Source organism: Triturus cristatus, chromosome 6, assembly GCF_964204655.1.
Source record: "Triturus cristatus chromosome 6, aTriCri1.1, whole genome shotgun sequence".
Taxonomy (NCBI): Eukaryota; Metazoa; Chordata; class Amphibia; order Caudata; family Salamandridae; genus Triturus; species Triturus cristatus.
The window spans coordinates 1,914,396,138-1,914,417,416 of record NC_140589.1 but is presented as its reverse complement, the minus strand read 5'-3'; the positions used below and the strand labels follow the sequence as shown (position 1 = coordinate 1,914,417,416).

Sequence of the window (21,279 nt, the reverse complement as noted above, 5' to 3'; positions counted from 1 at the left end):
ACATAAAGAGAAATACACTAGAGTAATACAAAAACATACAGGAAACAGAAAGAAATACAGCGAACAGAAAGAGAGAGACAATATTTCCCACTGGGCCACCAGGGATGAGGCGCAGGCAGGAGGAGGAGGGCCTCGAACCCAGGACCTGGGCACAGGAGGGCAGACCACTATTAGGTGGAGCTGTGCGGCGGGAGAAATGCACACTGACAAGGTCAGTGAGGTCATAACCTTTTGACCTGTGGCCATCAGCTTCTGGACAGCTGGGTTGCAATCACCGCACCCTATTGACAGCAGATCCACTGTAGGGCTTTTCTCACTACAGACTCCTTGGAGGGGTTTTTACCAGAATTGAAATGACTTTTCCTGACTGGCACATAAACCCTGGCAGGGAAGAGTGGAGACAGCTATTAGGAAGTACTCGACAACAAAAAGCTTTATAGAGGCACTCATCAAGATGAGGGTAAATGAAAATCATTGGCCTCCTGAGATACGTCACAACCACTGCCATGAACTCTGTAAAAGTTCTTGGTGGGACTGAACCGCAGCACCGTGTATTGTTAGTGGTTGTTCCCTACAAAGAGCCTAAAAAATCTTTGATCCTCGACCTCAGTCAGGATATGGAGGTGGGAGTCTTGCAGATCTGTGTTGAAGAACCAGTCTTCTCGATGAAGCTGAGGGTAGACATGATGAAGCGGCAGCATCTTGAATCACTGTTTCTGTATTCGTTTGCAGCCTTGAGATCAAGAATGGATTTGCGTTTGTGACTCGGTCCTCCCTTTTGCACAGGAAAGTAGCAGGTATACAATCCCTTCTCTTTTTGGGAATGAGGGGCCCTCTCTATGGCCTGCCTCTGGAAAAGGGTGTTCACCTCTTGTTATAGACAGTCCTGTTTATGCTTTGCTCACTTCAGCTGTATCACCATGGGAGGGAAAGGGGCTACTTACATATTATTCAGTTCTCATCTGTCTTTTGAGGTCTTTAGCCACTCTTCAAGGTGATGGGAGATGCTGCCCTCTACTTGAAGATGGTTTGCCTCCTCTTGGTGGGTGGGGGTTTCCCTTTGCTAATGACCTTCTTCACCTCTTGGCAGACGCCTCTGTTGTTGGCATTACTGCCTCTGGTTATGTTGTTGCTGCTGGGGCCACTGAGGGACTTGAACCTCCTGTGGGGAGTAGCAATGATCGTAAACCTTGTATATGTGTTTCCTTGTTCTCCTCTAGTTCAACAGCTTGTACTATGTTTGTCTACAAAGACCAAGGAGTGTAAAGAAGAAAAACAAGGCAGCAGGCCTCATCCATCTTTATACCCAGGGGCAGATTTAATCAACTTTCATGCAACACATCAAGACAACTGGCTGCACTGCAGTGCATGAACAGGAGAGGGCAGGAATGAACTATTCATGCAACACATCAAGACAACTGGCTGCGCTGCCGTGCGTGAAAGGGGGAGGGCAGGAATGAACTATTCATGCAACACATCAAGACAACTGGCTGCGCTGCCGTGAGTGAACGGGAGAGGACAGGAATGAACTATATTTACCAAGATATGGCACATTCCTGGGGAGGGAGAACGCCCTGGGAAGATGCTGGCGCAGGTCATACAGAAACCCAAATGTTCTAACCATGTCCTTGAAATTATGGACTTGGCTGGAGACTTGCGTCAAAATGCGATGGATATACAGGCTGCCTTCACAGATCCCTACACTACATTGTACACCACACAGCGGGGGGACCCTTTGGAGCTCGAGACATTCCTGGGCGAAGTCGCACTGGGTTGGCTGGAAGACCATCATCGTGTGTTTTTATGTGCCCCATTCGAACTGGATAAGTGCGCGAAGCCATAATGCAGCAGAAGTCTGGCAAAGCGCCGGGCCTCGATGCGCTTCCTGCTGAATTTTATAAAACTTGCATAGATATCATGGCCCCTATATTGAAAGAACTTTAGGAGGAGTCCTTGGAGTGCGGTACGCTCCCCCCTTCTATGAGAGAGGCCTTGATCACGTCTATTCTGAAGCCAGGCAAGGAGCCCCAGTACTGTACCTCCTACAGGCCATTGTCGCTTCTAAACAACGACACCAAAATCTTCGCGAAACTCGTAGCGAACCGGGTCCTCCTTTTGATTGAAAAGCTGGTACTGCCAGATCAGGCAGGTTTTATCCCTGGGAGGGCGACCTCCGTACGTTATTCTCAATAGTCCAGAATGTGTCGCCTGAGCTCCCCTTAGCAGCGATATTCTTAGACGCTACAAAAGCGTTTGACTCAGTTGAATGGGACTATCTTATTGTTCCAAATGGGTTTTCCCCCGGGGTTTGTGTCTTGGGTGCAGCTGCAATATCACCAGCCAACTGCTAGGGTACTTATTAATGGTCGTACGTCGCCTGCTATTACCAGAGGGACTAGACAGGGATGCCCGCTGTCCCTCCCCTGTTATTTGCCCTTGCGATTGAACCACTGGCGTGCAGGCTAAGACAGCATCATAATGACAGGGCGCTCCGCTGCCCACTGCGCCAAATACTGATTTCGCTATATGTGCGAGACCCCCAGCATAACCTGAACCCCAAATTGCGTGAATTCATAGCTTTTGGAAAACTCTCTGGAATTCATATTAACTGGGAAAAATCGCAACTCTTTCCCCTGACACCGGCAGTGGTTAGGTTCCCTCTGGACTACCCGCTTGCATGGTGCGATACAGATCTGAAATATTTGGGGATTCCAATTTCCGGAGATCGAGAAGAAATGATCCGTCTTAATTATGGCACCGCCCTACCGATAATATTACGCGGTGGATAGCCCTGCCCCTGTCCATGGCAGGCAGAGCCTCATTGATTAAAATGGTGATACTGCCGCAATTTTTATACCTTTTTCTGAACCTCCCTTATCAACCGGGGTGAGTTTTTTTTAAAACATTGCGCTGAGAACTGATGCGTGTTTTTTGGGGCGGTAAACGGGCGCGGGTTCAATGGACGGTGCTTGTGTGGCCTGCAGCGCAGGGGGGATTTGATATCCCGGACTTTGAACTTTATCATGCATGTGCCCAAGCCCACTATGCATACTATTGGGTACACCCGCCGGCGTGCATGCCGCAGGTTGCGGCGGAGCATTGGCTAGCGGACCCGATTCCTTTGGATGGAATGATATATGCACAGATTTGCCCTCGAAGCACTGAGCCCTCCACCATTACTAGCACAGTGGACGCATGACGATATATTATGAGGGTTCTGGATGTCTCGACTTTATACTCTCCGGCTGTTCCCCTGACGTACCATCCGCAGCTTTCACTGCTACAGGAAGAAGGGTTTAGACAACTGTGCACCTCGAGTGCGCAGACGAACTTGGGGTGATCTGTTTTGCAATGGGAGTTTTTGCACGTCAGCCCAATTTTTTGGTAATATACAACCTACTCCCTTGGAATCGTTTTTATACGTATGATTGCGACAGGGGGTGCGAGCCATATTCCCGGGCTTACCGCGGGAGCCGGCGGCCCTCAAGCTGCTGCACCAGATGCTACAGGGCACGAGCCCTGGACACCTGGTATCTAATATGTATCGAACGATCAGGACGGAGTGTGCGGGCCCTCGTAGTGAAGCACAGGTACACTGGGTGGCTGACTTGGGCAGGGATATTATGGATGAACAATGGCAACACTGCTGTCTACAAACTGCGGAAATCTCGGCTAGTGCCAGACTTCGTATAATCCATTACAAATATTTACAGCGTGTGTATTATACCCCGGCTAGGATGTGTCGCTATGGGCTGCGAGACACTGATGGTTGTGACAGGTGCGGTAGGGAGGGAGCTGGGTTCCTGCATTTGGCCTGGGAATGACCGAGGGTGATGGACTATTGGGAACAGGTTTTTGCAGCACTCTCTGAAATGGTAGACCTACTGATGGTGTGTGACCTCCTGATTGCGCTCCTTGGTTATACTAAGCAAATTCCCAAAGTGAGCCGCCGTTTTGTCACACTCTCATTATTGCTAGTAAAACGCAGAGTTGCATGCAGATGGGGTAGAGGACGGGCCCCTAAATTTGAGTGGATGGCGGACATGGTGTATTGTCAGGACCAACTCTCCATATATGCGGAGACGCTGCCCCGTAGCTCGAAACCGAAAGATATATGGGGCCCTCTTAAGAATTACTTATTGGCACACACTACACGCTCGCCTCTGGACAGCCCTATAGCTGCAGGAGATGATGGTAGAACCCCCCCCCCCCCCATATAATGCTGCCTTAAGGGGTCGAGGGGGGATGGTGAGCTACGCTCCCAATAAGGTGGGAAGGATCTAACTCTGGTAGTGGGATGGTAAACACTATATGACTTACACTGTGTATTTGTTGGCAACCTACCTGCACACTTGGAACCTCAATGCGATCAGGGAATACATCGCGCCCTGAATGTACGTGCTATATGAATACCTGACATGGATGGATTACCCCCCCAGGATATGCTCGCCCCTATCTCCGAACAATTGAGAAACAAAAGCCCACTCTCATAGTAATGACTTGCTGTATGTTTGCCCAATCTATGATGTGCATGCTGTTATGCTTATTTAATGAATGTGATGTTCTTCACTGGAAAATATAAATAAAGTGTAAAAAAAAAATATATATATATGGCACATTCCTGCTCTCTGCCTTTGTTGGTGAACAGTTTTCTGCCGAGCACCAATGCAGGCACCCTTATGCCACAGGGCATGGGTGCCTGCTTAGCAGGCAGGCTTGTTTAGTGCAGGAAGTGACACCTTTGAGCACAAAAACAATCCTCAGAGGCATTTTCCTCTTTCCTAAGTGTTCTGCAGAGTGCTGCACATTTATCACCACCGTGGAACCAAGTGATGCAAACCTATTTTATTATTTTTTTGGCCAACACGGTGGACCTTGGGGTGTGATCTTCTAGGGTCGCTCCCCTCTTACCTCGCTGTCTCTCCTCTCGGAGTCTGACTGCCGCATCCATCAGGCTGACCTTGGTGAAGGCTTCGATGGTCACATCAATGGCTGAGTCCTTGCCGTAGAACTGTACAAGAAGGTTCTTGGTGTCAATCCAGTCTGCTCTCTCCAGGCTTCCTCGCGGGATGTTTCGCCGCCCTTTGAAGTTGATTTCTGATAATTTATTTTTAAACCTTTTGAAGTCAGCCTCGTAGAGATCCTGCAGGGCGTAGAGCAATATGTCACCAGATGTGCTCCCTCCGTCCATGGCTCATGTGAGGCTCTGTCTGAAAAAAATATTGGGACATAAAAAGAGGGCCGGTCACAAACTCGAGTCACCTAAGTCAGATACATGTTAACAAACTCCTCGCATCTGCACAATGTGTTTCACTTAATGGATGAAATCTACTTAATACAGCGCTGCTGTTGGCCCAGTAGGGTGTCTTGGAGCTGTAGCAATTGCCCTGCTATTAGAAATAATCATGTCCATTCTAATGTACAGTGCGATCTAGAGCAGGGAGGACAATGTATTGTATTGTATTGCATTTATATAGCGTTTTCTACCCCAGACCAGGCGTTGAAGCACTTTTTCGGCGAGTAGCACCCTACTCCAGAACCCAAAAAGGATTAGTGGAGAATTAGTATAGTGAAAATATGAAAGAAATTTGAGTGGTGGATATGTTAGTCAGTTATTTGGATTGAGAAGAATAGTGGAGGGATAGAGAAGGGAAAAGGTTTGTATATATAAGTGCTTACTACCCCTGATGGGGTGTTGAAGTGCTTTTTCGGTGAGTAGCACGCTACTTCGGAACCCATAAAGGATTAATGTTGAATTAGTATAGTGAAATATGAAAATAATTTGAGTGATGGATATGTTAGTGAGGTATTTGGATTAAGAAGGATAGCGGAGGGATAGGAGAGGGGAAAAGGGTTGCATTTTTATAGAGCTTGTTACCCCTGATGGGGTGTTTAGATGCTCTTTTGGCGAGTAGCACGCTACTCCGGAACCCATAAAGGATTAGTGTTGAATTAGTATGGAAATATGAAAGTAATTTGAGTGGTGGATATGTTAGTCAGTTATTTGGATTGAAAAGGATAGTGGAGGGATAGAAGAGGGAAGGTTTTAGACTTTATTTATTTGGGAGGTCAGGGCAGTAGGAGAAGGATTGGGATGAGTAAAAGGGATGTGGAGGGCAAGAGTCCGGGGGAAGGGCTTAGATAGGCTTGTTTTGGGAATCAGTATAGTAAAAGAGGTATGAGGTGATGCAAGGAGGGGTAGAGTAGGGAAGAGCCTAGATAGGGTTGTTTTGGGGATCATAGTGGGGGTAGGGGTTTGGGATGGTTGAGAGAGTGGAGGTAGAGGATATATTGATAGAGGTATAAGGTGAGAAATAGGGTAGTGTATTGCAAAGAGTATTAGAAAGAGGTTTGAGAGGAGTCAGAGAGTTGAGGTAGAAGATATATTGAGAGAGTTATAGGGTGAGAAAGAGGGTAGTGCATTGGATATGCTGAATTAGCAGCAAAGTAATAAATATATATATCCATAAGTACATGGAAGGTATATAGATGCATACAGGAAGTAAGTATATGTAGATTAAAGATGCATTACATAAATCTGGCTTTCAAGTGTTGTTGCACTTAAAAATCTCTTTTATTTATTTGTTTGTTTAAAAACATAATTATTCCACATGTTTATACAAAGCATTACACATATACAGGGACATATCTATAGTAAAAATAAATGCTTATATACATAGGGATATGATGTATAATCTGTTTGCATATGGTGCTTATGTGGGGGAAGAGCCAATTAATGAGTAGTTTTCTGAAGATAAGGTGGTCGTCCATGGACCTTATGTGGGGTGGTAAGGAGTTCCATAGCTTGGCTGCTTCAACAGAGAAGGATGTGCCACCCAGGATTTATTTCTTGTATCTTGGGATTTTGAGGCGAGGTGCCACTCTAGAGTGGAGGTTCCTTTGTTTGAATGTATTGAAGGTGATTTTATTTCTGATGAAGAGCGGTCCAGTTCCATGTATCGCTTTGTGGGTGATACAAAACAGCTTGAACTTGGATCTTCTGGCAACCGATAACCAATGCAGGGCTTTCAATGCAGGGGAGATGTGGTCTCGCGGTTTGACATATAAGAATAGTCTGACAGCCGATGTCTGAATTTGTTGTAGTCTTTTTATGGTTGTTAAAGGTGATCCATGGTAGAGGCTGTTGGCATAATCGAGTTTGGACAGAACAAGGGCGATGGTAGCTTGAACCTTGTGTGGAAATCCCAAATGAGGGAATATTCATCGCAGTTTTTATAGTAACAAAGCTTGATCTTGCTAGTTTGTCCACTTGAGCATTCATCGATAGCTTGGAGTCCATGGTCATTCCGAGGTTTCTTACTTCCTCCTTCGATACTTTAGACGGCGTTCCCACATCATCAGGCCATGCGGCGAGTGGGTCAAAATGTTTCCCATCGTCACATGTGAGTATTTCTGTTTTGGAAGTATTCAAATTTGAGATGGCTCCACACCATCTATTGATCCATGGCCCAGAGACAACAGAAAATGTACGAGTTTCCTATGTCTTTGGGACATTCCAGTTGAAGGAGTATTTGCGTGTCATCTGCATAGTTATAGCACGTGAGGTGCAATTGATTGATCAGTGCCGGTAATTAATTCATGTACATGTTGAAAAGCATGGGCAAGATGAGAAGAGTTTTGAGGCTATATAGGTATAAAGTAAGGTCGATATGGGCAATATATAAGTGAGGACAATAATATGAACAATGCACAGAGTAGGGGAAGGAACAGGCAGCCACGAGGTAGCAAAACCCCCACCAGAGTTCAGGCCCACCTGGGAAGCTTGAGAGCAGTCTCGCACCTTGGCGGCACCAGTTCTCTAGCACAGCACCTGACAACGTATAGTTAAACAGGAATCTGTGTGAGGCCAGACAGTCCCCGGACCTCGGAAGTTTATGTCATAGATTAGAAGACAACAGTGACAGATTAGACAAACTGCACACCTATGTTTTAGATGAGGATTAAGCAAGAAGTACTGACAGTAGTCATGAGTTAATCAAAGGTGCTGCCTTTTTGTAGCCGGTGCAACCCCTACACGGGCCCTAGAAAATGACAAAAGATGTTCAAACAAAAGTTTGAAAAAAGGCGCACTATCCACCTGCCCTATGAGGTGCAACTTGGTAGATCTATACAAGTAAACAAGTGTATTTAGTACATCATTCTACTAAACAAAGGTAAAACGAAAATAAAAACGATCTGGACCCTTTCTTGTGTGTCGTTTTTCACTCGAACGCTGGGAGGTGAGTCCTCCGCAGGCTATTACGGTTTGGTTACGGTGGTTTCTTCGGTTCACCTGGTCACCTAATGCACCAGAATCCACTTTTCACTTCGACGGGCACTTTTTGAGATAGTTAACCGTTTCATGATAGGCATCACGATTCAAAACCCACTGGTGTCATTCTGGTATCTCTTAGCTTTACTTTTTTTCGGTTGTCAATCTTCAATAAACTTTATTAAATATCTTCTTTTCTTTTCTTTTCTTTCTATTTTTACCCTTTACATCTCCTTCTCGCTTCTTTTTTAAATGACGAGTTTCACGGCAGTTGCATGCCTAACATTGGCTGGTTAGCACTGGATACCAAGGGTTATAAAATGCAAATTAATGTCACAGTTGGACATACATATAAGTTGGTTTTGATACTAGTATTGTTTTCATTTCGAATTGACTTATATACTTATATGCATATATTGTTACAGTATTCCCCTGAAGAAGGTGTGTGTCACACCGAAATGCATTGGGACACCTTACGTTCTTTTTGAATACGTTAAGAAAATAAAGAAGAATCTCAGAAATTCATGAAGATTCACAAACTACTGTTTTGTTTCTAAGTTATCACCATTACTGTCTCTTTTTCAATTACAATTGTCAAATTTGTTTCATAACATACCTATGGTTCAGTTTACTTTATTTTTCACTTAAGATGCTGTTTACAACCTGAATTAAAATAGGCACCATCGGTGCTTTTCGTTTTACCTTTGTTTAGTAGAATGATGTACTAAATACACTTGTTTACTTGTATAGATCTACCAAGTTGCACCTCATAGGGCAGGTGGATAGTGCGCCTTTTTTCAAACTTTTGTTTGAACATCTTTTGTCATAGATTAGAAGACTACATAAGGGTTGGGCAGAGGGTAGAATGGGGCGGTATGTGCTGATTTTTGTACTGGTTGTAATGCTAGCAGCGGAACTCACACAACTGCCCAAGGGGTGGGTGGGACAAGGGTTAGTCTCATTGCATATGTTGTACTAGGGTCGCTGGGAAAATGTGCTTACCTAACACACACAGTTGTGCCAGAGGGAAGAGATTCCTGGGGAAGAGAGGTGGGTGAGGAGGGCAGGGACAAAGATGACCATGACGACACAAGTTCTGAAAATTCTTAATTGGAATATTCGAGGTATGGTGGGCCTGGACAAATGGTGCACAGTGCACGCATTTCTAAAATGGTACAGAATAGCAATAGGCGGAGTGGGCCGCCCGGCCATTCCGCTCTGGCGCCTCAGGGTCGAGGCACTCACGGATCCACTAAATGCGCAAACAGTTTCAGAAGCCCTACCACATTATTTCAATGAAAATTGGGGGTCGACAGCCCCCAGGTCAACGGAATGGGAAGCCATGAAGGTTGTTATAAGAGGGGTACGCATGAAGACACCATATGGGGTGAAACAGCAATTGAATAGGGACATCATAGCACTAGAAAACCAATTGCAGGGGCTAGAAGGTACTATATACACGACGCCTACTCACATGATCGAGTGGACTCTGGTACATGGGGAGCTGCTTGAAGCCTGGGCTGGATTAGAAAAATGTTCATACACCGCATACAAAGGTTATACATGGAGGGGGATGGGTCAGGGGCACTGCTTGCGCGATTAAGCAGAACGGAGTGGGAACACACACATATTTTGCAACCCCAAACTGATAATGGGATTACACTGCAGACACAAGGGGAGATCCTGAAAGAGTTCGCAAATCACTTAAAGACAACATGAGCGGATAACCTTCGGGTTCAGTCACGCATGTTACAGGAATTCCTAGATAGTACGGTACGCCCTATTTTGGAAAAGGCAGACGTAGAGGTATTAGGGGCGCCAATCTCGAAAGAGGAGATTCTCGCATCTATCAAGAAATTAAAACTGTAAAAATGTCCCTGGGACAACGGGCTCCCAGCAGAGTTCTATAAAAAATTTGCTTCAATGCTGGCTGACCACTTCCCGGATGTGTTCAATTAAGCTCTTGTCCGCAAAGTGTTACCGAACACTATGCTGGAGGCGGTGGCGACTATGATCCCCAAACCGGATGAAAACCCTCTCTCCCCGAGCTCCTATAGGCCGATTTCCCTACTAAATATAGATGCTAAAATATTAAGTGGAATCTGGCATCCCGATTGTTACCTTATATGTCCCAAATGATCCACCCGGACCAGGCTGGGATTATTCCTAAACGAAATCCCACACATAGTTTGCGTAGGCTAGTGCATGTGTGGCATGTGCCAAGTTTAGAGCAAGAGAGCTGGGCGTTGACTCTGCTGGATATTCAACAGGCCTTCGATTCGGTAGAATGGAACTATATCTGGGCTGTACTCGAGAAGATGGGATTGAGAGGACAATACATAAACTGGATGAAAATACTGTACACAAGGCCGGCAGTGAGGATACGCCTTCGAGATCAGGTGTTGGAAAGCTTCACATTACGGAAGGGTACCCGAAACGGGTGCCCTTTATCCCTGCTCCTATTCGCCATTGCGATGGGGCCGTAGGCGGTTACCCCGACAAACAAAATGAAGAGGTGGGGAGTTCGGTTAGGGGACACAAATCATGTGGTATCCATGTATGCTGACGACATGCTCGCTAGTGTACTTACGACACCCCAGGGAAGCAGTACCGGAGTTTGTTATGGAGCTGGAGAGATTCAGGGAATTGTACGGCCTGCACCTTAATCCAGGAAAATCCAAACTATTCCCCATGGGGAAACTGGTGGGAATAAGTGAGGCTGAACTGCCAAGAGTAAGGATGAAATGGGTATGTGCCAAAGTACGGTACTTGGGGATTAGACTGACACACACGCACACAACTTATCTATATAGTAATATAGGAAGGACCGTGGAGGGCATTAAAAGATCGGTTACCTTTTGGAAAGAACTCCCACTGTCTCTGATGGGCAGAGGGGCGCTAACAAAAATGTTCATCCTACCACGAAGTCTATATGCACTCCTGAATTCCTTGTATAGAATCCCACACAGGTATTTTTCACAATTCGACCGCCTGATAGTATAATTACTGTGGGGATCCAGGAGGAAGCAGATGAAACTAAGCACCCTGCAGAGAAATGGGCACAGGGGGATCTTGAAGTACCTAGATTGGAATTATACTACATGGCTACACAACTCCAACACGTGGCTCATCGGCTGGATGACCAAGATAACTGGGAGAAACAGCTGCTGGTGGGCACTGATGGGGGGACCCTACTCCCGGAGCTCTTTATGCTGGGTTCTGGAGTGCCCGAATCCTTCCAGATACACCATTATGGATTGTAAAGCCATTCAAAATGATAAGGCAAACTATGACAATTAACAAATGGATGGAGGGGGGCTGCCACATGATGGGAGACTTATATAGTGCTCAGCGGTTGATAACAAGGGAGGAGGCAGAGAACACATTTGAGCTTGGTAAAGGGCAATACCTGCAATATGCAAAAATGTCTGCAGTGGCTCGGGAATTGTGTCTGGTATTCCCACAGGAACCACCCATTACAATAATCCTGTAGACAATAATCGCCCTGGCGGGAGGACGTAGACTGGTCTCACATATATATATAGAGCGCTTGGTGAGGATCCCCCCAATCCACCCAAAATGGGACAATGCAATGGATGAACCCCTAACAGCGCCAGAATGGATGAAAGTGCATGAAGGGGCCAAACAGAGAAGCTCTATCACAAGGTTTAAACTCATACAATACAATATCATACATCAGGCATATTTAACCCCGCGAATATTACTTAAAATCTACCCGAAGCGCACAAACCATCGTCCTAGATGCAGACACGCGGACTCTCATTCTATACATATGGTATGGGACGGCCGTGAATTAACACTTCTGGGGGACCATAATAGACAGACTACAAACCACAAAGGGATGGAAAATCCCAACCACTATAAGAGTGGTGGTGCTGGGGCTTCTCCCCACGCCAAAAAATAACAAGCATTGGCAAAGCTAATAGGTCTCGCAATGGCTTTGTTTTTTTTATTTTCTGATACGAGTTGGCTTTGTAATTGATATAAAAAGTTGGCACAAAGTTGGCGCTGTAGCTGCTGTGCAACATTCTTGAAAGTGATGTAAAAAAGTGCTAGGACACAGCAGTGCTCCACATCACAACGTTTTATTACATAAAAACTTTTAGATCAGCCGCTGTGCAACATGGCTAAAAATCACATTGACCACGCCAATTAATCTCGTCTAGGCGAGACTAATTGGCTTTGCTAATGTTTGTTACTGTGCCACATAACAAGGACGAAGGGAGATTGTTTGATCTCCCATCCTGCCATGATTAAAATAATGTTCCCCTGTGTTCCCCCTCCACCCCCGCCCTTTGCCATCTCTCGCCTTCTCTTGAGATTCCACATATTTGAAGCTGTTCGTTGGGCATCCAAGCCACACTTTTACCTCGAGTCATTTGTTTTATTTTGCTTATTGCATCATTGCCTGACCACGATCAGCGTTTTGCTAGGCTGGATTCCCCTCAATAACACGTGACTTCGTCACATTGAGAGGATGGAATGGGCGTCTCAGTGGCCTTAAAGGAGCGTATTGCATCATTGCCTGACCACGATCAGCGTTTTGCTAGGCTGGATTCTATGTCAGGACCGGAGGCTTCTGATTATGCTTTCTCAATTCCTTTACTGAACTCAGCAGCCAATGAAAAGTTAACTAAATAAGTAAAAAACATCACAACCCATGAGGCTTTGAACCACGCCTCCTCATAGTAGCCAATGGCAATCAGACAAAGCATACAAAACAGAGAGAGACTTCCTTGTCTTCCTCTTTCTTTGCTGCTCCGCAGTCAAGATAAGTGTCTCTCTCTTTTGTATGCTCTACATCTGAAAACTTTGTAAAGAATCGACATCGGTTATTGTGCCAGCTTTATTGTTAATGCTTTATTCTAGGTCGTACCTCGAAGTTTGACGTGTGATCGTGTTTCTCGGCGCGGTGTCTGTTTGCCGCCTTACTCGCGACCTGCGCTCTAGGCGCGTTACCATCGCCGGTGTCTTTTGTGCTTGGTAGGGTCCAGCGCGTGTTGCGCTGTGTGCGATTTGGTCCCGTTTCCTCAGCCCCACTGCCCCTGCGCTGCCGCCGACACTGCCAGCTGTTTCGGATCGCGGTCGGAGGGGTTTGGCCCCCCCCCCCAGGGAGCGAGTCGCACGCCGAGGCCAGAACGGCTTCCGGCGTGCGTCTCGGGAGCAGGCACGTGCGTAGACGCGCGCGCGCCTCCTGCAAGTGCCGGATGTGACGCCCTACCCCGGGCTGAAGTGGGGATTAACGCAGCAGGCGAAATAGGAGCGGAGTACGGGCCGGTGCAGTTATTTATGCTAATTGGTGCAGCGCTTGGGTTTTGACTGTCTGCTGAACAGTAACCCTTTCAATACTTGGCCTGGTGGCCTCAGAACTAATTTTTGGAACCTCTTGCTCACCCAGGCTGGAGGGGCATCCCCCCCCATTACTCCTGAGTGGTGCAGCTTTACTTCACAATCCCTGTTAGGATTTTTTGTACTCCCTGGCTCCTTTTTGCCCCGGCTTTGCTCCCAACTGACACCCTAACCTGTGGAGGTTGGGGTTGGATAATTGAGCTTCCCTCTGGGGATTTTTTCTGATTCAATACAAGTTATTCACCTGAGGCATTGCAGACTACGAGTTCTACCAGGAGGAGGTGGCTGCGTGGGAGGACCAGGGTGATGATGAGTACTATTACGACGATTTCATGGAGGATTTAATTGATAAAAAATTGGATGCTAAGATAGATAAGGCTCTCTCCTCCACCTTGTTACCTATTGCTCAAAAGCTGGATCGTCTGGTTGCCCCGAATCCTTCTCCTGCTGTCCCTGGTCCCGCTCCGACCCCCCCCCCCGCCTGCCGAGCCCTTTGGTACCCCTTGGCCGCACGCACACTCTTATTCCAAACTTTATAAGTCCAATGAGCAGGCCCACGCAGACGCCCCGGCTCCCCCGCCTATGCCTTCCTCTCCTATCCCAGTGGTGAACACCACTTCAGGTCCTGATACTGACACTTCTAGGGAGTCCAGGCCTCGTAAATGCGCGAAGAAGCGCAAACATTCTTCCTCCCCTGTCCAACCCTCTCCCTTCCTGTTCGACCCTTCGGATATTGTCCACCCTTGCTCTGCAGACTGGGTTCCACCATCAGCGGTGGCTGAGTACATGCAGGCTCACTTAAGAAAGAGCTTTGATAAGGAGGTGAGAGCACGCCTTAAGTCTGAATGCCCGTGCCCCGATTTGCCCCATAAAGTAGCAATTACTCCCGACATAGATTCCTCCATGACCACTTTCCTCAAAAAATATAAGAAGGACCCCAAGAAAGGAATCGATCGCGCCCTTCGGGCGTGTCAAGACAAGGTTCTTGACCTTGTGGGCCCCTTAGCAAAAATACTCTAGTTGGCCCTACAGGTGCAAGAGACAGGGGCGGCCATCCACCCTGAGGTGTTGGCGGGATGGGCTCAATGAGCAATCTGTATGCTGGGCAATGCCAACTGCGCCTTAGCTTCCGAGCGACGCAAGTCGGTCCTTTTAAGGACTGATCCACAACTTGTGGAATTGGCCACGGCGGAACCGGGCCCACTGGCAGAAGGTCAGCTCTTTGGTGACAAATTCGTAAAGGACATTGCTAAATTCGTGAACACTTTTGCCTCACTCGACAAGTCCCAATCATCCTTGAAGAGAGTGTTTCACCAGGTCTCTGGTAGGGCCTGGCGTGGTAGAGGACGCTCGACCAGCCGCTACACCAACCCCAGTCCTCAAAGAGGTTTCGCGCCCAGACGCCGGGGTTATACCCAAGAGCCTGAACAGGCTGGTTTCTATCCCTCCAGATCACGTGGATACAGGGGCCGCTTCAATCGAGGTGTCAACCGCGGCCACAAAAACTTTGAGTCCCAGTCTTCTGGTAAGTCCTGTGTACCCTACGATTCCCCTGGGGGGGCAGATTGTTGCATTTTGTTTGGGCTCGCCTCACCACAGATGTTTGGATCTTGCAGACAGTTCAGGGGTACCAGATAGAACTTCTGGACCCGCCGGGTCAACTTATTCCCCCTCAACCTCTCCTTTTTTCCCTTCTAGAACAGAATTTTATAGACCCACGAACTTCAAGAGCTTTTGGACAAACAGGCTATTGCTGTAGGACCTTTCATTCCCGGAGGGTTTTGCAGCAACGTCTTTTTGGTGCAAAAGAAGGGAGGAGGTCAGAGACTTGTGTTGAACCTCAGAGATTTCAACCCCTTTGTCGTCTACAGGCACTTCAAGATGGAGGGCATCCATCTTCTCAGGGATCTATTGCTGGAAAAGGACTGGATGGTCCGGTTGGACCTGAAGGATGCTTACCTCACCGTCCCAATTTGTCCCTCTCATCAGAAATTCCTTCAATTTCAATGGAAAGGACAATGGTACCGGTATCGTACCCTTCCCTTTTGTCTATCGTCAGCCCCTTGGGTTTTCACAAAACTCCTGAAACCTGTGGTCTCCCGTCTTAGAGAAATGGGGGTGCGCATGATTGTCTATCTCGACAACATGCTGCTCATGGCCCAAGATCGGAATGTACTTCTCACGCATTTGGGGTGGACAATGTCCCTATTTAAGGAGCTGGGGTTCGTCATCAACCTCAAGAAGTCGATGATGACTCCAAACCCACAGATGGAATTCTTGGGTTTCCAAATAAATTCAGTTTCTGCCCAACTTCTTCTCCCTCTGCCCAAGATCAGGTCTATCAAACGGGAAATCAGATCCACCTTGTCCAAGCAGATGATTTCCCTGCGAGTTTTGGCGAGGATTGTGGGCCTACTGGCCTCCTCCATTCAGGCCATCTTCCTTGGCCCCCTACATTACCGAGCCCTTCAACGGCTCAAGATACAGTAACTCCAGAGGAAATTTAATTACGACCACCTCATTCCCTTATCCCCGGACGCTCAGGAGGAGCTTCTGTGGTGGCTGGAACACATGTCGGCCTGGAACGGAAGGGCGATTTTCGGCGCCGCGCCGGATGTCATTATCGAATCCGACGCCAGCCGCTGGGGCTGGGGCGCTCGGTGTGGAGACTTTGCCACAGGCGGACGGTGGTCTGCCGACGAGTTAAGGCTGCACATCAACTGCCTCGAGTTGTTAGCAGGTTCGTTTGCGATACGATCGATATCTCCCCTGAAGAGCAATTGTTGCATCCTTCTCCGGATGGACAATGTGTCAGCGGTGAGATACATCAATCGGCTGGGGGGGACGAGGTCCCAGATGTTGGTCAACATCGTAAAGGAGTTTTGGCATTTCTGTCTAAATCACAAGATCACGGTCATAGCGGAGTATCTCCCGGGCAAGCTCAACCAGGTAGCGGATTGGAACTCCAGGTTCCTGCGCGATTACAGCGACTGGAAGCTTCACCCCACGCTGTTTGCGGAGATCATGAGTATGCGAGGCCCCTGCAAGATAGATCTTTTTGTCTCTCGCCTCAACGCCCAGATCCCGTTGTTCTTCAGTTGGAGACCGGACCCGATGGCGATGGGAACGGACGCGTTCCTTCAACATTGGGGCCCACAAAGGAATTATGCCTTTCCTCCGTTTGCCCTGATCCCGAGAGTGGCGGCCTTTGTCCGTCGTCAGACGGCTTCAGTAGTGTTGGTGACGCCGTTGTGGAAGACTCAGTCCTGGTTTCCCACACTTTTGGAGTTGTCTGTGGATCTTCCATTTCAACTCCCGATTTTCCCGACGATTCTCCAGGACCCAGGGGGAGCTTGCCACCCGATGATCCTGCAGAACCAACTTCCTCTCATGGTGTGGACGCTCTCAGGAGACACGAGAGCATTGAAGGTCTTTCACAGGCAGCTGCAGGGTTAATACGACAGGCTTGGGCTCCGTCCACCCGAAAACGATATTCAGCTTCATGGAAGCGATGGGTGGGTTGGTGCCTTCAACGGCAGGTGGATCCCGTGGGATCAGATGTGACTGAGATTTTGAATTTCCTGTCGGAATGCGCTGAATCAGGGCTTGCTTACAGGTCAGTTAACAATTTTAGATCAGCTATCTCGGCGGGCCATGACGCTATTGATGGTAAACCAGTAGGGATGCATCCCCTCGTGTGTAAGTTGCTTCAGGGGGTCAGAGTGGCCAATCCCCCTCGACCCAGGTATTCAACCTTATGGGACGTTTTGAAGGTACTCTCTTTGTTGGCGTCTTGGCCGGATAATCCGGCGCTTTCCTTAAAACAATTGTCGGCCAAACTCACTATGCTGTTCTCAGAACTTTGCGGTTTCCAGACACACTTGCTGTCCTTTTGCCTACCTGGTCCCGGTGCTGCTGCTGTTGCCCCCCTGCCGCCGCCGCATTTTCATCACATCGCGGCCGCAGAGCGCAGGAGGGACTACAGCCCCCAGGAGCCTTAGCGGCGGAAGTCCGCTTTCGTCAGTTTCACGCACGGAGGCGCTTAAAATCGAACTTTGCCCCCGCGTCGCGGGACGCGCGCGGGCAGCGCCGGGCTAAGCCCGGACAAAGGGCGGGCCGTCTGTGGCCGTCAGGGGCCAAGGGAGGCCAGGCCGGGCCCCCCCCTTGGCTCTGGATTTCTGGACTGAAAGCAATATTGATAGTAAGACTTTTCCATCATTGTCATAATATCCATACTATTATTTATGACTGTTAGCTATTCTGCTTATAGATTTTGCAAGTAGTTGTCACTTATCAATTCCACCCTGTTACGTCCTAAAATGGCCCTAAAACCGGCTGATAACGTAACTAAAGTGATATCTCCCCTACTAGGACCCCCACGGAAAGGTACTCTCGACCATTTTTTGGCAAAGGCTGTCTCGAAACTAGACCATCAAATAGCGGACACAGAGCGTCGTCTGTCGCTCGGCCCATTTCCTAATAAACGTTCATCGTTAGGTCCCACTCAAACAATTCCCTCCCCCACACTACTACCCATGAACGATATTTCTATCCAAATAAGCGATCCAGGCATTCCCTTGCTCCTACAAACTCAGCCATTGATAGTGGATACTCCAACAGAACCTGTGATCATTAACACTAACTCGGGCCCCTCTGCATATTCCACTCCGTCAGAGGCCCCACTCATAATACTACCTAAAGAAAAATCAAGACCTAATAATCCTCAAACTAAACCTAGACCTGGGGTAACAGCAAAGAGAAAGCGGGGGGGGCGAGGGCATGAAAGGCAATCGACCCAAAACACCAAGACTACACCCTGCACCAGTCATTAAGGACCAACCATCTGCTGTCCCTGACTCAAATGACGATCTAATTAAGAGGATTGAACACTTAGTTAAATCCTTAATACTCCCACTATCTGAGAGACTAAAAAGGCTAACCGAACAATTAGACACTTTAGCAGCAGCATCCTCCTCAAATACAATCCTTTTGAAAGACCTTGCAACGTCTAAAACAACTGATACTCATAAATCCCCTGCTACTACGATCCCAAGGGACCCTCCACCATCACCTAAAGCTAATGCACATCCCTTGCCTAAACCTAGAACCGCATTAGGCACCACACGAAAAGGGAAACAAATACCCCCACCCAATACTTTAGGCTGTAAGCCCATTAACAATATTAGGGTAGCTCTTCCAACTGAGTCTCCAAAAAGAACGGACGTGCGCATAGATTTGCCACCTGAGGCGGCACCTTATGCCGCTATATTGACAGGAGTCCCAAAATTAGCATCGGGTAAGAAAGAGGGGTTCACAGAACTTAAAAATAAAGTAATTGATTGGTTAAGTAAGCATAGGCCTTTGCCTCCCAATATCAACGGTGAGATATTACATGTGAGAAGGCTGTCCTGGTTGGGATGTAGGCCCAAGGACATAGAGGGCGACATCATAATTACTAACTTTAAAGACCCAAGAGCAGTAACCCACATAGCGGACTGGTTCTCAGAGAGAGGAAGGGAAGGAATATCAACTCGCGTTTTGAGCTACTTCTATCCCCAATCTCTTCTTACCCCTTGTAACAATGAACTCACCTCTAAACCACTTAGAAATATGAGACACTCGTCATTACCTCAGCACCTTAATACAACAAGACAGTGGATGGATCACTCTCCACCCCCACTCTTCCCACACAGGTCTTATCCTTATCAATATCGAAACACTCGTAATCCACCTCAATACCCTTTATGGCCTGTCCCTATTACTAATCGCTTCGAAGTACTGACAGACTTAGACGATTCGGACTGACAGACGGAAGTATTCCCGGAAACTCACTTCTATGAACAGCCTTTTGCGAATCCCAATCTCTACCCAAACATTGGAAGCCCTGATTTGGACGCCTATAACCATCGTGCTCAGGGAATCTTAATCAAAGAGGCACCCAATGATCAGATTCATACTGATCTTGATAAACCTCCTTTGGAAGTTATTCCCCAACTGGATCTTATCATTGAGCCTAGTTCCCTTACAACTTTAAACCCTACATCTAGAGATGAAATTATCAATGATTCCATTACAAAGAAGCCACTGTTGGCTCATAACATTATTTCATGGAACATTGCAGGCCTCATTAACAAAATATCCCATCAACCCTGGTTAGACATTGTATCTACTTTTAGTATCATCTGCCTCCAGGAAACGTGGGCTGTTGATGAACTCCACATATTGGGATATCAGACCCTTCATGCACCTGCACAATTCACCCCACAGGGGAGAAACAAAGGAGGCCTGGCCATATATCTCTCTACGACACAGGATATAAAAGTTGTTAATTATCTATATACTGATTTCTATCAGATTTTAGTCATTAGTTGGGGCCACGTAAAATCTGTGACCCTTATTAATTTTTATAATAATATCCCAATTAACAGCCTAGAAAGCCAGATCGATATACTTATTCAGAGTATAAATATCACTAAGACCCAGAAAGAAGACGAGTCGTTATTGATTTGGGTGGGCGACTTTAATTGTACAATCTGCCCCTATGGATCCAAAGGCATTTCCGGCCTTGGCCACCACAGGGACGATAACCCAACCCATTTTGTTCACTCTAAACCGGGAAATCTTCTCAATAACGCGCTTTTTCATTTTAACTTGTCTTTTATAAATGAACTATGTACCCCAAACATCCCCTTTCAACCCACTTTTCATGGGCGGGGCTGCAGTTCAATTATTGATTTTACTCTTATCTCCTCACCCAACGCAGGGTTAATTGCAGATTGGGTAACACATGATGCCCTTTTTGGCGATCATTACCCGATCTCTTTCAATCTAAAAATCAAAAATAAACATCAGACCTTCATAGAGAAGTTTACTTATCACCCTAACATTAATTTGGCCACAAAAAATGGCTACTCGATAAAATGGGACAGGGTAAATCCCGTAGATTTCCTTCATAAATTAATGGAAATCTCCCGAAATTACATATCTGTCTGCTTAACAGAAAATGAGGAGTCATTAGTTATTATGACCTCCTTTTTAAAAATCCAACTCGAGCTTAAAAAATTGCTAACCAGAGAATATCGTTCCAACCCTAAAAACAGCCACGGCTGGTTTGATAAAAACTGCACTGGAGCTCTTCAAGCTCTCAAAAGGGCGCTACATGAAACAAACAAATCTCCAACCGAGATCCGTAGCTGTAGAAAAGTATATAATTTGGCTGTAAAATCGAGGAAACAAATACTACGCAAAGAGGCCTGGTTGGCCTTAACTGAAGCCTCTAAAGCTAAGGACAATACAGCTTTTTGGAAAGCTGTTAATGCTCCTTATCTACGAAATAACCAGTCAGATAATATAGACATAGCCATCAATGGGGAAACCTGGGTGAACCATTTTAAACTTCTATATGATAAACATGAAGATCTCAATTATAGCAATTTACTGGCGGATGGGTTATCTATCCAAAAACCTACAATTTTATCTACCTCATTCCCTATAGACATAACCTTTTCTAGCCTGGAGATTACAAAGGCAATCAAAGATAGCCCTTCAGGCAAAGCGCCAGGTCCGGATGGCGTTCCGACAGATGTGTACAAAGCCGAACCTGACTTGTGGGGCCCCCTGCTAACAAATGTCTTAAA

At 46.9% G+C, this 21,279-nt stretch overlaps 1 protein-coding gene and 1 long non-coding RNA gene across 2 annotated transcripts in view; one reads left to right on the top strand and one right to left on the bottom strand.

Moving 5' to 3' along the window:
- Window positions 1–21,279, bottom strand: part of LOC146822443 (NACHT, LRR and PYD domains-containing protein 12-like) — a 341,354-nt gene that overhangs the window by 249,857 nt on the left and 70,218 nt on the right. Inside the window, exon 2 of the mRNA XM_085613551.1 lies at window positions 4,912–5,210. Coding sequence (XP_085469677.1) covers window positions 4,912–5,191 — 280 coding nt within the window. The 5' untranslated portion in view covers window positions 5,192–5,210. The remainder of the gene's footprint in view (window positions 1–4,911; window positions 5,211–21,279) is intronic.
- LOC146822444 (uncharacterized) overlaps window positions 1–21,279 on the top strand; it is a 79,930-nt gene that overhangs the window by 55,276 nt on the left and 3,375 nt on the right. The gene's annotated exons all lie outside the window — the stretch shown is intronic.